At 36.8% G+C, this 16,546-nt stretch overlaps 2 protein-coding genes across 6 annotated transcripts in view; both read left to right on the top strand.

Moving 5' to 3' along the window:
• The window catches only part of LOC107686140 (C2 domain-containing protein 2-like), a 17,687-nt gene extending 9,855 nt beyond the window's left edge, over positions 1–7,832 (top strand). For 2 of the 5 annotated variants that reach the window (XM_016483003.1, XM_016483002.1), the window contains exons 7-15: positions 779–887; positions 1,545–1,609; positions 2,021–2,136; positions 2,354–2,510; positions 2,669–2,773; positions 2,952–3,079; positions 3,937–4,207; positions 5,740–5,948; positions 6,187–7,204. In XM_016483003.1, the coding sequence (XP_016338489.1) occupies positions 779–887; positions 1,545–1,609; positions 2,021–2,136; positions 2,354–2,510; positions 2,669–2,773; positions 2,952–3,079; positions 3,937–4,207; positions 5,740–5,948; positions 6,187–6,213 (1,187 nt within the window). In that variant the 3' untranslated portion in view covers positions 6,214–7,204. The other 3 variants (XR_001634023.1, XM_016483006.1, XM_016483005.1) reach the window with 3 other exon arrangements.
• Positions 7,833–8,579: 747 nt separating this feature from the next.
• Positions 8,580–16,546, top strand: part of LOC107686138 (PR domain zinc finger protein 15-like) — a 14,666-nt gene continuing 6,699 nt past the window's right edge. The window contains exons 1-16 of the mRNA XM_016483000.1: positions 8,580–8,645; positions 9,781–9,820; positions 10,464–10,557; positions 11,232–11,385; positions 11,463–11,615; positions 11,782–11,884; positions 11,961–12,218; positions 12,334–12,487; positions 13,409–13,530; positions 13,658–13,752; positions 13,882–13,969; positions 14,375–14,542; positions 14,843–14,937; positions 15,021–15,152; positions 15,369–15,512; positions 16,053–16,216. Of these exons, the coding sequence (XP_016338486.1) occupies positions 9,790–9,820; positions 10,464–10,557; positions 11,232–11,385; positions 11,463–11,615; positions 11,782–11,884; positions 11,961–12,218; positions 12,334–12,487; positions 13,409–13,530; positions 13,658–13,752; positions 13,882–13,969; positions 14,375–14,542; positions 14,843–14,937; positions 15,021–15,152; positions 15,369–15,512; positions 16,053–16,216 (1,955 nt within the window). The 5' untranslated portion in view covers positions 8,580–8,645; positions 9,781–9,789. The remainder of the gene's footprint in view (positions 8,646–9,780; positions 9,821–10,463; positions 10,558–11,231; positions 11,386–11,462; positions 11,616–11,781; positions 11,885–11,960; positions 12,219–12,333; positions 12,488–13,408; positions 13,531–13,657; positions 13,753–13,881; positions 13,970–14,374; positions 14,543–14,842; positions 14,938–15,020; positions 15,153–15,368; positions 15,513–16,052; positions 16,217–16,546) is intronic.

The following is a 16,546-nucleotide window of genomic DNA, read 5'->3' as shown; positions in this document are numbered from 1 at the left end:
TATGCACAATCAGCTTGTAACACTCCAAAGAGAAAGGAAAACTTGAAATCGCATCATATGACCCCTTTAATATTTAGCCTAGTCATTTAGACAGGTTTATGCAATATGCAAGAAAATGAAATGTATTGATGATAAAGATTTCTTTTCAGCGTGTGAAAATGTTTTTAGCATTTTAATATCACTTTATGCATCTTTCAATCACTGGCAGCTGTTTGTGATGGGCCATTTCTAAATATATGGTCACACAGATTCTCATTCTCTGAAATCCCATATGTCTTGTTTATTAGATGGAGCTCATACACACCACAGACCTCAGCTAATGTTTTCATATTGCTTGGATCGAAGAAAACAAGGCATTTATTTGGATGAAATTTTGTTGTGGGCACAAAGTGCAGGCTACACTTCCCAAAAAGCACCGCCCCCCCACAACTTATTCAGTTAACTGGCCATGTTTCCCTCAGTCAGGATGTCCCTTCTGTTCGGAAATCATTTCCGGAAGTGGTCTAATAGTCCCACTGCTCTCCAGCCAAGTCACTATTACAGCCCAGCAAGCACTTAACGGAGACAACTGGCATCTCATCCATTTTATGCATAATTCATTTTGGCAAAGAGCGTTTTCTGCGTTAGTCAGTTATTTAGCTCGAAAACACTCCTAGATCTCTTCTTTTTGTATCTTTTTGTATACCTGGTTTTATTTCAATGTAGATTAGCAAATGGGCCTTCTTTTGGAAGGATATTGCTTGTGCTTGGTAAAGAACTGTTTGTATTCTGGTTTCAGGTGGCATGAATCCCCAGTGTATCCTTCAGTTGGATGATCCTCCTCAGAAGGTCACCAGTTCAGTCTTGACTGACACATCCACCCCTGCCTGGGACCAGCCCTTCATATTGTGAGTTCAGGTCCACTTCCATCTGCTCCCTCCTCAGCTGCTCCTGCAAACTTAATTTATCCCCATTAAATTATTATTTTTTAACCCATTTGCTGCTTTCATATAAAAGTACAGTAGAGGTAGGACAGGAAAATTTTAGGAGAGAAGGGGGTGACATGATGTGGAAAACGTGAATCAGTCACATGTTGGTGGGCAGCACTACCTGTTTAGCTGGGAAACCTGTATTTATATTTATTCATTTATGCTAGTAGCATAAATGAATAAATATATAATTTTAATTAACAACCCTTAGGTTGTGTATATGTATGTATGTAAATGTGTGTGTGTGTGTGTGTGTGTATACATATATATATATATATATACACACACACACACACAAACACATTTATATTATTTATACATTTTTTTATTATTATTTATTTGTATGTGTTTTAAATTTTTATATTGAATATTTTTTAGCATTTTATATGCAGTTTATTTCAAAACCATGATCAAGATTGTCAACTCAAGAAATCACAAAATATAAAATCAGCCAGCATTTCCTAAGATTTAAACAATAAAATGTTTGTAGTTTGACAGTTTTGGGGCATCATCTAATCTTTTAAAATGAAATGCTGCATGATTTATTTTATCTCTTGTCTTTGTCTGTTTTTGCAGTGAGCTTAGCGGCCGGTCAAAAGAGCTGAACATCCAGGTTGTGGATAACGGCAGACCTCTGGAGAGTAAGTCCACATGACCGAAAATAAACCAGCTTAACGGCATAAAAACAGAAAAGTGATATCCATTAATCTGGGTTTGCAAAAGCTTGAAGGTCAACTGTGAATTTTAATCTACTTTCGGTCATCTGTTTCTCTAAATAATGAAATAGCCTCAAAAATGCTGTACAAGTGGTAGATTTATTGAGCTAATAGAATCATACTGTGATAATATCTTGACTTGAACTCTTCTAACAGACACGTGACAGCCTATATTACTTCATGTCATTGGCCTTTCACCCTGATTTCATAACAGCTTGTGTGAAATGTGTTTGTCTGTGTGCTTGGTGTCACTTTTGCCTGCCTTTGCAAACACATTGATCAAATAATGTACATTACTTTGATTTGATCAGGCATCACTCTCTGTTTTCCTCCCAGATGGTTTGTTAGGGCAGGTATCTGTGCCTTTTGATCTAGTGAAGAAACACCCCAAAGGTCAACAGACGTTTTCACTCATGACCAAAGATCAAGTGACCGGATCACTAACTACTGAGGTAACTAGATGTTTATCACATTTCAGAATTAATTCTCATAGATATCTCATAGAAATTAGATGCTTTATGTATTTTAATTGCATTTGCATTTCGTAATAATGTAGTTCATGTGTACAGTAGCTTAATTTTTTGTTAAATTGCCATGTCCTAGCTTAATATACAGAAAGACCTGTATATAACCCATTGGCATAACCCACAAAAATGAACTTTTGTGTAGTTCACCTACCTGGAGCCCAGCGAGGTGCGTAGCTGGCAGATGCCCACGCCGGCCCCTACTAAAAAAGTGGAGATGGACCGCACTGTGATGCCCTGTGGCACCGTTGTTACCACTGTCACTGCCGTGAGGAGCAAGCCAGGACGACCTTTAGCACCTGGTACCTTCCTTTGGCCGTTGATTCAGTTGTAGATGTTGAGAATGCAATCTGAAAGTTATTTGGGTATTTGAAATCCAACTTTAATATGAAGATGCTACAGTTGTCATGTCATCTCCTAAACCACAATATCATGTTTGGTTTAAAACTCCCTCTTACAGAATCCAAATCGCCTTCTAAAAACAAGCTGGCAGAGAGAAGGGTGTCGGAGCAGACGTCACTACTCGGAGCCAAAGTTAGCAAAGCCCTGTCATCGTCAGATACAGGTGGGATTTCAAGTAAAGCTTGTTGGCATAAATGGCTAAATGCATTTCCTTTATTTCCACTTTCTATACCGCAAGTGCTCGTCAGCAGTCCTGGAGCAAGTGTACATTCAAAATGCCACATTAGTAATGGTTACATTCAGCATTTTTAAAACTCTTTTTCACTCGTTTTCCTGCACAGAGTTATTGATGTTAAACGGGACCGACCCTGTCGCCGAAGCTGCCATCAGACAGCTCCATGAGTCGGCAAAACAAAAGCTCAAATCACCTGTCAAAAAGAGCACCATCATCATCTCAGGAGTGGCCAAGGTAGAGAAAAAGACAACTCTGTAAACCACATATACATATTTAGTTGGCATGTACAATATATTGGTACAATATCAGTTATTGTATATTTAATAGTGTGTGCTTGGCTGATTTTTACATTTAGATTACTTTTACTTAGTTAATTTTAAAACACTAATAACAGTTGTTAAATGATATAATTGGTAAATATTCAGTTATTATATTCATTCACTTATTCATTCACTTGTATCATTAAAAAAAAAGAATTTTCATTTATTTATACAAAATAGTGCAACATTTTAATCAGCTTGTTTGTGTCAGACAGATTTTTTTTTCTTTAAAAATTGGAAAACTTCAAAACCTTGGTTAAGATTATCAAGCCAGGATTCACACAAAATAAAAAAAATCTGCAAGACTTAACTTTTGGGACAACTTCCAATCTTTTTAGATATGCTGCATGATTTATTTTAAATGATAATGTTGTGATGCCCATTGTCACTTGTAGAATTTACAACAACTGATTTTGATTTATTTATACAAAATGTACAAAATTAACAGCTTTTTGGTATTAGACAGTTAATTTTTTTTCTTTCAGAATTTGAAACCTTCAAAACCTTAGTCAAGATTGTCAACCCAAGAATTCACACAAAAATAAAAATCAGCAAGCATTTCCTAAGGCTTAAAATAATGTTTGTAGTTTGGCATTTTTAATTTATTCATACAAAATTATCAAACAGATATTATCTGTCTCAAACAGAATTCATTTATGTTGTATCTACCGGTAGTTAGAGGTACCTGTCATAATCACAATGTTACATCACAAAACAAGTTCTTCAATTATCGGTTTCTAATTAAGGCTTTACTATTAACCTCCTCTCTAGGCCCCTCTGACACAGGATGAGGAGATGGCTCTGATGGCAGGATACGCAGCTGCGATGGACGCTTCAATGTCCGGAGCATCTGAGGGCACCAGCAGCGAAGCATTACCCTCAGAAACAGTGGTAGAACCCAGCGTTCTTGAACCCACAGAATCTCTGGTGGGTGCGAATGGCACAGACCATGTGGAGGACTGGGAGAGCCAGGCTGGAGAGGACCCAGATGCGGATAAAACATCTCTCTGTATCTCTGAAACGGGTTCCAAAAAAGGAAAAGGTGAGGGATGAACTTTGAGCTTTCTGTGAATGAACATCAACAACATTTAGATTATGCTGAGTAAGGTTTTGAGTTTGTATTTAACCTCTTTACATCTTCAAACTACATAAAGCGATTTACTGGAGTTATAAATGTGATCACAGGACTTCATGTGAAAAACAAGGTCAATGGTCTGCATTAACATTGCCATTCAAACATTTTGGATTAGGAATTTTTGAAAAGCACGTCTTATGTTCACCAAGGCTGCATTTGTTTGATCAAAAATACAATATGTCATGGCTCAGTTTTGCCGTTACTCCAGCCTTCAGTGTCACATGATCCTTCAGAAATCATCTAATATGCTGATATAGTGTTCGAGAAACATTTATTATTATCAATATTTTGTGCAACATAATATTTTTGTGGAAATTGATACATTCAGTGAAAAGAACAGCATGAAAGTGTCTTTATTGTCACTTTTTATCAATTTAATGCTAATTTCTACAAACTTGGTTTAAGTAGTTGTTTATTCTGTCACTTGAGATGCTTTGTGAACAACCTTTGAGAGAAGAGTGAAGGAGTTCTTAGTGATAATCTCTCTCAAAATTGAGTCTATTATTGGGGTGCCACAGCTAACACGGAGTTACAAAATTCTGCCTTACCTTTGTTTGTCTAATATGAACGTTACAGCACTGTCTAGTGTCTTTCTGTCTGTACTTCTGACATTTGATGACATCCACTTCCTTTTTTTGTCCTCTGTACCTCTCCCTTATCACTTTGTTTTTTTCTTTCTTTGCCATCTTAAAGTGGAAACCTGTGCTAACCAGACTTTATTGCTGGAAGAGTAAGTGACCTCTTGAGAAGTCTATAATAGTAAAAGTATGTAGACTTCCCTGTGAAATGGTTAACAAACCCTTTAGTAAAAACCAGTCCATGCTCCAGCATTTTATTCACACTTCCATCACAATAATAAGCTTAGTAATAAAAGTTATTATCCTGTATTTAAATAACATGTGGTTTCAGACTTAACTTTTGGACATGGAGAAAGATTTGACATGCCGTTTAGCATCTCAAATCTTTGGAGGCATCCCTTTTAGTTTTGTGCTGTTGAACCTTTTCATTGTTGGCCCATTGAGATGTTTGGCTGATAACTTGCCCAAACAGCTTTAAAAAAACAGAAACTTCTGAGCTGGTGTGGACTGGTTTATACTGCTTTAATTCTAAAACCAAGCACTTTCGAATACGTTTGCGTACTTTATTTTAGTAGTGTGCTTGTGTTCTTTCAGCTAATTTACATTTGATGCCACCAGTGTATTGTAGTAGCATCTTTCAGAGCTGAAAAAGACACACTGATACAAGCATATTCAGTTTACGTCAGAATTCCTACATATCCGCTGTGTCTTCATGGAGGTCAACAAAATCGAAAGAATATTTGATTCCTAATTTCACAGTTGATCTGAGTGTGGAGTTTGACCTCCAGGTTGGCTCAGTGAAGTACTGTGTGTTGGGGAACTTGTCTGATTGTTTTCATCTCTGTTTGGCGCCCCCTGTAGGCAGCTTCCTGCACAAGGGTGCCAAGCTATTCTTCAGACGGCGACATCAGCGAAAGGAGCCGGGGATGAGCCAGTCCCACAATGACCTGCAGTACTTGGAGCATCCCGAGGCGGCCATGATGGGCGACAGGGAAAAGAGGACGGCCACCTTCAGGCGCATCATCAACCGCAAGCTTCTGCCCAGGAGCAAGAGCAAAACCAACGGCACAGTGAGAGAACCACCCACATGAGCTGCCCACTCCGTCGCCTTCATCAAAGATAATAGCTTTTGCACCTCTTAATCTTTCTAACATCCTCCTTTTCACATTCATTCTCATAACTTTTATGCAAGTCGTTGCTTGTTTCTGGGCCATATTTGCCAAAACCTCTGCATAGCAACAATCACTCTCATCAACTCCATATTAACACCATGATCCAGATTCCCTGAAAACCTATTCCATTATTCAGACCTCTCAGCTTGGTTCTGCTCCATGAAGACCGTCTGCCTGGCGCTAGATTTATCTCTCCATCCATGTGGAGGAATGTCATGGGCACTTTTCCCTCCGTCGACACCATACAGCATTGAAATGAGCACTCGCTCTCTTCGTCGCTCCAAATGACTCTGTGTCATTTAACCTTATGCAAATATTGATCGTCATGCAAAATATATTCTGCGTTTGTGGCCTTCTAACCAAAGCGGGATTTGAGGACAACTCTTTCTTGCTATCTACCTGAGCTTTAACCTTCTGGAAACCCTCTGGCGACCTGATGGATCCTGGAATATCAGACATTGATATCCAGCATATTGATTTGCACTTGTTTATATGCTCCGAACTCATTCCAAATGCATTTGCAGGGATGTGCAGTGAATTCTGTGAGGTTTGGTGGTGAAGATGCTCTGAATTAGTTTATTAAAAAAACAAAAATTATGTGAAAGACCTCTGTTTTTGATGTGAATTGAATATGGGAGTTTTCATTTTGTTAGGGAGAAAAATCTGCAGTTTCACCAAATTTGACTCTGGGAATAGTGAGTTTTATTGTTCAGCGAAACATTTTCAAACGGAGCATACCATTTAAAATGTTCTGGTTTGGCACTGATATGTTTGCTTTTAAAACAGGTTTGGTTTTTTATTCATCTTTTAATTTCTAAATATTCAAACAGAGATGGGAAAATATCAATAAAAGGTTATTTTATTTTAAATATTATCCTTTTAAGTACACATTATTCAGTGTAATGTGTAATTATGTGTAAGCATGTTTGATTGTTCACTTTTTTTCCACAGTTATTCCATCATGCCTCACATAAAAAAAATTTTCAAAAATTGTGTGTGAATTGTACCAAAGGTTTTTAACACTAAGCAAGGGCATTTTCCCATAGAGAAAGACCAGACTGCATGAGAATTTAGCTAATCAATAAGTTCATGATTTATGAGATTTTCCCAAGTGTGCAGTCTTCTTTTACCTGTACTCTTAAGCCAGCTGAAATTGTGAATTGTACCAAAGGTTTTTAACACTAAGCAAGGGCATTTTCCCATAGAGAAAGACCAGACTGCATGAGAATTTAGTTTATCAATAAGTTCATGATTTATGAGATTTTCCCAAGTGTGCAGTCTTCTTTTACCTGTACTCTTAAGCCGGCTGTGAATGATAACAAGTTTGTATTTTGGACCTCATCTGTTGAGCCTGTGTGGAGAACTGCAGTGGATTTGTATTATGGGAGATTAAATAACAGGCTCCGCTTGACATTTACTTGACCTCAAACTGCATATGTAGAAGAAACCTGAATGCCTGTCCATACTGAATGTTGCCAGAAAGAAACCTCAGCAGTCTGGCTGTTAAATATGTATTTTGGGAGGACTACTGTTCTGTGTTTTTTGTTTTTTTCACTTTTGTCTATGTTGTGTGTTGCTATGTACATCCTGGCTGTCACAAAATGAAAGAGGTATTTTCCAGTGAAATGGAAGGAGGCACATGAAGATTTTATTTTTGTCATGCTTGATTGGCCGGCCAGAGGTGATCCAGTCGCTAAATGAAATCTAACACATCAATCCTCTGTATATGCATATCATCATAATATATCCATGTGTATTAAAGAACTCCTCTCATTAACTTAACTCCTCTGTGCTTTCTCTTGAATTCTTGTTGGCCTCTTTAACTAGAAGGACCTTGGAAATTGTTGTTGTGAGTTATATTTGTATGCTCGCCAAAACACATTTACCTGCAATATTAAAATCACTTATGTATGGCCTGTGAAGAAAGAACTTACTGATGTTCAGTTTGAAGTCTTAAAAGCCTCTAGAATTCTCTATTAGCTTTTAAGAGTGGTGGTTTGCGATTTATGAGTAAAATAAAGTCTGTCATTACTTGAAGGAAATAGTTTTGTTTTATAACATAAAATACAGACTGACATACTACTGTGCTGTGCGTTTTAAAAACATACATGGCTAGTGTGTTGCTAAATAATAACTACAACTACCACAAGGATGTTAGTTTATGAAGCACTCTTTAAACCCAATAATTACCTTCCCAGTTAGCCTACAAATTGACTCCATGACTGAACAACTATTATGAGAAAGTGACAAAGACGTTGATGTCTGTACATCATGAATGTCAGCCTGTGCTTTGCAGGAATTGTGTTTATCTTTAATAGTTTGAGCAATAAACACTGACTGAGCATTCCTGTGATAGCTTTTTGCAGTTTTGTGGCTTTCTAAATTAAGACGTTTTGTATTTGCATGAAAGCATTTGCATAATCGAATTAATCGGCTGAAATATTTACTAAAAATCTCACAGGGTATGGCGTTTGTGGAAAAACTACACTTCCCATAATACCCTTCGCGGGTCTTATTTCCGGTCCTGCGCGGTTTCTGGAGCGGATTGGAACCCGGAGTCAGGATTCACTAAATGTGTAGACGTTTGGGGAACAGGTAATGACTTTATGCTAAACTTGTTAGGGATTTCTATTCAAACGCATTGAACGAAATACCCAACTGCTCCTCATTCACAGGTGCAGTAGCCATGAAAAGTGTTAGGCGGAGCCAGTTTCTCGAGCTTTGCGCTTTCAAACGCTCTGGCTCCAGATGAGCGCTGCGTCTCCATTCCATCCGCCATGCCGATTGTTCTTTGTTACATTTGCATTGCTGAAAGAGAGCGAGCGCAGCCTGAGATCGGAGTTAAAACCTGGCTACAGTTTGAAATCTTCCCAAATCACGGATTCTGTCCGTATTGTAGTCTTTCCCTGGCTGCTTACAGGCGTTTCATGCGCGGACTGCTCCCTGTTCTGCGTTGATAAAGAGCGTCATTTGTTACGATTGTTGATCTTGGGAGCTTCAACAAAATCTGTTGTACTGTGTAATGGGCTCTGCTGACTGACAGCAATGCAATGAATACAAAGTTATAATGGGAAAATACATTTATGTGTTATCACAGTATGTTTGCATTAAGACCTTAAGGACTTACAATTTTATAACGTATAATGATGATATAATCTTCTCTTTATTCTTACTAGACATGTGCATATTAGTCCATATTTATGAAGTTATATTCAAAGATACATTGAGAATCCAGTTCATACCAAAAATGACTTCAATAAACCTTACGTGGTGTCATTTTAATACTTAAAGTAAAAATGTTTATGTTGTGCAATGGTAAAACTGTTTTAAAAGTCTTGTTTCTTTAAAAAGTAAATGTTAGCATAAGTTGTTTGACGCAGTCTTTTATTATTACATATTTAAGAAGTAATTTAGTCATTACTGAATGGTTACACTACCAGGTATTTTTTAAAGTCGTGAGATAGTAAATCCAAATTATTGTAGAAAATAGTTTCACATTTTTAAAAAATGTGTCAAGTCAACATGAATGCAAGTCTGTATTATTTGAATATGTAATGTTTTACAGTAATGTAATTACTGTACTAATCTACATTGAATGGTTAATTAATAAAAAAATATATTAAATGCTATTCTGTAATTAGCAAAATGTTCATAAGGACACCATGCCACAAAATGATAAAATTGTCACAGGAGTTAAAACTAATGTACATATTTTATGCATCATCTCTAGGGTGTCAGAATGGCAGAGCAGACACCAGATGAGTTTATTTGTAAGTATGCAACTATAATCTCACGTGTTTATGAATATGCATGCAACATTATTGTAATAGTGCAATATTCAATTCAAGTTTATTTGTATAGCGCTTTTCACGATACAAATCGTTGCAAAGCAGCTTTACAGAAAATGTTAAGTTTCTACATTATATTTAGGAGTAGGTTATTAGTGGTGACTATGGCAGAAATGTACAGTAAGAATCATGCAGTTAGTTACAAATTACAGGTTATCAAACAGACGGTGAACACAATTAACAGCAATGATTATATGTTGCGATTAAACATTGCGATTGCGATTAAACGTTGCGATTAAGCAAAATTTGGTAGTTTTATGTTGTTCCATCATCTGAGGTCTTCTGAGGGGTTGGCATCATCTCTTCTCAGGTGTTCGGTCATCTCAGATCTTCGTAAGGGTTGGATCCAGACTGAAACTTGTGTAATTCCTAGTTGCCTTGGGATGCAAGTCCCATGGCAGAAACAGAGAAGCAAATGGAGACAAAATTAGCGTAGCTGCTGTTCCAACCAAGCAAAAGAATGATAATATTGTATCCTCATTACCACTGTCAAGCTTTTTTTGCGGTGTCCTTGTTTTATTAAAGAACATGGCGTAATATGTGCATGTGACTGTTCTTCCTGCAGGGTGTGAGGACTGCAGGCAGTACCATGACTCTGAGTGTCCTGAGCTGGGGCCTGTTGTCACGGTGAAGGACTCATTTGTTCTGAGTCGGGCACGGTGAGCAGACATGAGTGGCTTTTGGCCAGATACATTCAGAGAGGGTCTTGGCACTCCTTGAGCGCACTGACCGCAATTAGATGACCATATGTGCCAGATATTCACTCTGTCTTGTGTTTATTACCAGTGTTTTATTATGACAAATACAGTATATAAAGTCAGTTTTTAAAAAGTAATATTGTGAAATATTATTAACATTTAAAATAACTGTTTTCTGTTTTTTAAAATGTCATTTATTCCTATAAATTTAAAGCTACATTTTCAGCAGCCATTACTTCAGTCTTCAGTGTCACATGATCCTTTAGAAATCATTCTAATATTCTAATTTGGTGATCAAAAAACATTTCTCAATATCATCAATGTTAAAAAGTTGTGCTGCTTAATATTTTTGTGGGAACCATGAAACTTTTTTTTTTTTTTCTTTCAGGAAAAAAATTGAAAGGAACAGTATTTATTTAAAACAGAATATTTTTGTAACAGTATATAAGTTTTTATTGTCACTTTTGGTCAATTTAATGCTTCCCTGCTGAATTTTTTATTTTTTTTTTCATTTTATATAGATATATATTATATATATAGATATATATTATAAATTAACTTAATATTATATATTAACCTTTAATTTTAATATCATTTAATTTTAAATTTTAACATCATCATTGTCCATGTTCCAGGTCGTCTTTACCAGACAGCTTGGAGATCAGGTCGGCTGAGGAGGGCAAAGAAGGTGTATTTGTGCTTAGTCGGCTGGTTAAGAGGACTCGATTTGGCCCGTTTGAGGCCAAGAGGGTTCCAAGCCTTCAAATTGAGGGGGCATTTCCTTTAAAGGTAAACAACAGACCGTCAATATGCCACTCCTATCCAAATGGGCCTATGATTAATGTTTTCTCTATTGTTTATCTTAGATATTTCAAAAGGATGTCTCAGTGGTGTGCTTTGACACATCCAATGAAGACGACTGTAACTGGATGATGTTGGTTCGGCCCGCCACAGACCACAAACACCAGAATCTGACGGCATACCAGCAAGATGATGATGTTTACTTCAATACATCACAGGTGAATTGATGCCACACTTCTGTCACTTCTGTACCATTCATAGCACTGTGATTGTATAGTGAGGATGGTTACAGATAAATAATAAACAGCTTAGTTTATTATGGTGTGTTATTAAACTTCAAATGCTCATTTTACTTTGATTGTTCTCTCATTTGCTCCATCCCAGGATGTCCTGCCCGGAACAGAGCTTAGAGTCTGGTATGGAGCTTTTTATGCCAAAAAAATGGATCGGCCTATTCTTAGGCCGCCTGTACTTCCACCTCCACCAGGTATGTGTGCTTTAAAGTCTGTACAATGTGAAGTATAGCTCTGTTGGATGAAGTAATTCATCCTTTGTGTCTTCAGAAATGGTGTCCAACAAACCTGGAGTCCCTCCAGCAAAGGGGTCACCAACAGGGACCCTTCCTGTCCCGGACCAGCTGCTTTGCCAAACCCCCGCGCCTGCCGCAGACCCATCTGTCCAGCAGGTTACAGAGGCGGTATCCCAAAACAACACAGCCAACATTGCCCCCACCCCACCAGAGCCAACCAGAAAACAAGGCAGGCCACGACGAACAAAAACACAGAAACCTGCACCGAGGGGAACAGCTGATTCTAGTCAAGGTGAGGTGGGAATTTTAGGGGTATGACTTACAAAGCAGGTTATTGTAGCATATTTCAGAAAAGTAACACTTGAAAAATTGTTTGAATGAGGTTTATTTTTCCACCTCCCATCTAGTAGAAGCCTCTGTTCCTACGTCCGGTGAGCAGACTCTCACTACTGTGGCTCCTGACGTTCCCCTGTCTGTACTGGATGTCCAAGAGGTGGTTGCCGGAGACGGCCCGCCACTCAAAACATATCGGGTGACACGCTCCCCCATCTCCACTGGGAAGTAAGGACACCCTTTACAATTCCTTTATATCACATCCTCTGTGTTTTAAAGCACATACCCTACTGTTTATATTTGGGGTTATTTTTTAAAGAAATTCAGCAGGTATTCCATTAGGCAAGGCAAGGCAAGTTTATTTATATAGCACATTTCATACACAATGGTAATTCAAAGTGCTTTACATAAAAGGAAGTAAAATAATGATAAAAAATCACAACAATAAAACTTAAAAACTTTTAAAATGATTTAGAAATTGATTTAAAATGAGTCAAGGTATGCATTCACCTTGAGAACTTCATCTTTGTTTCCAAATGCAATGACTTCAGTTTTCTCCTTGTTTAACTGAAGAAAATTCTGGCACCTCCAACTGTTAATTTCATCAATTAGTCATTTGGAGATAAGGCTAGGTAAATCTGGGTGTCATCAGCATAGCTGTGATAGGCAATTTGGTTCATTAAAATGATCAAAAGTGACAGCAAAGACATTTATAGATTTCTATTTCAAATAAATGCTGTTCTTTTGAACTTACTATTCTTTTAAAAATCCTGGAAAAAAATATCACAGTTTCCACAAATATATTAAGCAGCACAACTGTTTTCAACATTGATAATAATAAGAAATGTTTCTTGAGCACCAAATCAGCATATCAGAATGATTTCTGTAGGATCACGTGATGCTGAAGACTGGAGTAATGATGCTGAAATGTAACTTTGCATCACAGGAATAAGTTACATTTTAAAACATATTACAGTAGAAAATAGTTTGTAATAATATTTCACAGTATTGATGTTTTTCCTGTATTTTTGATCAAATAAATACAAAAAATTAATTAAATGAAAAAAATCTTACTGATCCCAAGCTTTTGAACAATAGTGTAATTTCACTTTTTTCATTGATTGATTCTGTATTCTATTTGTCTGTTAGACCTGGTATGAGGAAGCGATCTCTGCGGCAGGGAGGCGATCATAAAAGAGTTTACCAGTGCTGCCTCTGCAGTAAGGTGTTTCAGAACAGCAGCAACCTCAACCGACACATCCGTTCCCACGGTAACTCTCCCATCATCCTGAGAAATGACTTATCACACTCCATTTGAGGTTATTAGAGGTGCCATATGCTGAATCATTTCGTGTAATATGCTTCATTGGTAATCTAAACTGTTTACTTCATTTACAGGCGATAAATGCTTTAAGTGTGATGAGTGTGACAAGATGTTCAGTCGAAAGGAGAGTCTTAAACAGCATATATCATACAAACACAGCAAGAATGAGGTATGGCATATTTTTAACCAATAACGTTTTATTTACTGATTTAATAAAATAATGTACTTAAAGATGGCTAGATGCATTAATTTTACATGAATCTGTGTTTTTGTATTGTGTATTTGTATGTTTTCTTAGCCTGACATAGAGTATAGATACAAATGTTCAACCTGTGAGAAATCCTTCCGAGTGGAAAATGCCTTAAGATTTCATAACTGCAGGACAGGTAAAGAAGAAGTTTAATTTTAATGACACTTCATACATATTCATACATTCAAACATATTTGTGTTCAAATAGTAAATAAAAAATAAAAAAATAAAAATAATAATAATTATTATTATTATTATATTTTATGAAATGTAATATTTAATTTAGGGACTTATTGGTCAATTTACTTTTTTAGGGCTGTTGATTTTACTTCACTGATTAAAAACAGATATGACTAATTAATTAGGGTATTATGTAATTAATTAAATGAACAGTTCCTAATCATTTTACAATTCAGTCTTCGTGACTTGAGTTATAACACACACTTTAGAAATCTGTTTTCTGAATGTATTGTATAAATTAATAAAAATGTATTTGACAGCATGCACAACATCTGTTTCATATGTTCTCCTCTTATTGCAGATGACAAAACGTTCCAGTGTGAAATATGCTCAAGGTTTTTCTCCACTAACAGTAATTTGTCCAAGCACAAAAAGAAACATGGAGAGAAACTCTACGCATGTGAAATCTGCAATAAGATGTTCTACCGCAAAGATGTCATGCTAGACCACCAGAGGCGGCATGTTGTTGGTAAGTTTTTGAGATTGCTGCTTTAAATGTAATTCTTCAAATAAGCCAAGCAAAGACTCCATGCATATGTAAAATATCTATAAAGTATTTTTAAAAGTGAAAAATGGCAGGTAACGTCTAAAGTTGATCTAATCAGTAAATAAGCACAACCATTGAACAGATGGTTCTTGCACATCTGTTCTCTGTTTCTAGGCCTCATTAACTTTCTTTGCCCTTCGCTTTAAGCAGAGATCATCAACCATTATGTCACTTCCTCTGTGTGTGCACTAATGGCTTCCACCACCCATTGCTTTTCCACAGGCCCGAAGAACATGAAACGAGAGGAGCTTGAAGCGAATGGGGAGGAGGGAAGCAAATACAGGAAGGAGGCTTCGGCGTGCCCCATTTGTGGAAAGGTGGCTTTCCTACATCAGTGACACCAAATATGTTGAGATCAGTTCTGTGCAAAACGGAATTAAAAAACAACTTTTTATTCAAGGTGTTTTCCTGTCGGAGTAACATGAACAAACACTTACTAACCCATGGGGACAAGAAATACACCTGTGAGATCTGCGGACGCAAATTCTTCCGTGTGGATGTGCTGAGAGATCACATTCATGTACACTTTAAGGTGAGGGATAGTGGTGTGCTAAACTATTTTTTTTTCCGTTATCAAATAATTGGTGAGTTGTCCGAAGGACTAGTCGGCCTGAAGGAATGCTGAATAAATAGGATCCACCACTGTCTATTAAAAGCATTTTTGTTAAGGGGCATTTGCATGCTTAAATTGGTGATTTATTTGTGTTGTTGTACAATAATTGAGTTCCAAAATGCATATTTTTTTCAGGACATCGCCTTAATGGACGAGCAGGAGAGAGAGGACTTCATTAAGAAGATTGGCATCTCTATGGAGGAGAGTGATGATAGCTCTGATGAGGAAGATGAGAAGAACGATCCTGAACATCACAAATACAGCTGCAAGAAATGTCAGGTAAACTGCCATTATTCATTAAATATTGTGACATCTTAAAATTTCCAGCCTTTTTAACATTAATGTCTTAATATTTTTTTGCTTTGAATTTTTTTTATTTTTATGAGTAACCAACATTTCATTAGTTGTTAAAAATTAAGTGAATGTTTGTTGCAAGAATTGAAAAACAGTCAAAATCTAGATAAAAATATTACGTGTGTTTTGCTATTTATTCATTTTCATTTATATGCACCACTAAATAAACACTAGAAATTAACAACCATATTTACTGACATATATTGCCACATTATAATTTATTAAATGTGTAAATGTATTAAACATATTAATGTATAAAAAATACCATCTATAGGTTTCCATGAACATTTTTTTACTATTGCCACAAATTAATAGTAAAATCACTTAATTGAAACTTTTAATGGCTAAATAAAAAGAACATTAAAATCAGTGCGATGTTCATAATGTTGCTTAATTTTATATTCCTAGCAAAATCATTTATTTACATTTCATAAACTTTCTCACACTTTTCATCAACTTCCTCAGGTGACATTCGCAAAGGGTCATGACTACTTGAAACACATAATGGACATGCATAAGGAAAAGGGTTACAACTGCACCATGTGTAACCGCCGTTTTGCTCTGAAGGCCACTTACAACGCTCACCTGGTCATCCACCGAGACCACCTGCCTGATCCTGCAGTGCAGAAGTAAGACACAGATTTTACACACTGAGGGTAACTTCATTAGGTTTCTTTTTGTAGCAGAGTTAAAGGGGTCATATGATGCTGCTAAAAAGAACATTATTTTGTGTATTTGGTGTAATGAAATGTGTTTATGAGGTTTAAAGTTAAAAAAACACATTATTTTCCACATACTGTACATTATTGTTTCTCCTCTATGCCCCACCTTTTTGAAACGCGTCGATTTTTACAAAGCTCATCGGTCTGAAAAAGCGAGGTGTGCTGTGATTGGCCAGCTATCTAATGCGTTGTGATTGGCCGAATACCTCAAGCGTGAGACGGAAATGTTACGCCCCT

The sequence above is a fragment of the Sinocyclocheilus anshuiensis genome, unplaced genomic scaffold (genome assembly GCF_001515605.1).
Source record: "Sinocyclocheilus anshuiensis isolate Anshui unplaced genomic scaffold, SAMN03320099.WGS_v1.1 scaffold437, whole genome shotgun sequence".
Taxonomy (NCBI): domain Eukaryota; kingdom Metazoa; phylum Chordata; class Actinopteri; order Cypriniformes; family Cyprinidae; genus Sinocyclocheilus; species Sinocyclocheilus anshuiensis.
This window is presented reverse-complemented; position numbering and strand designations above follow the sequence as displayed.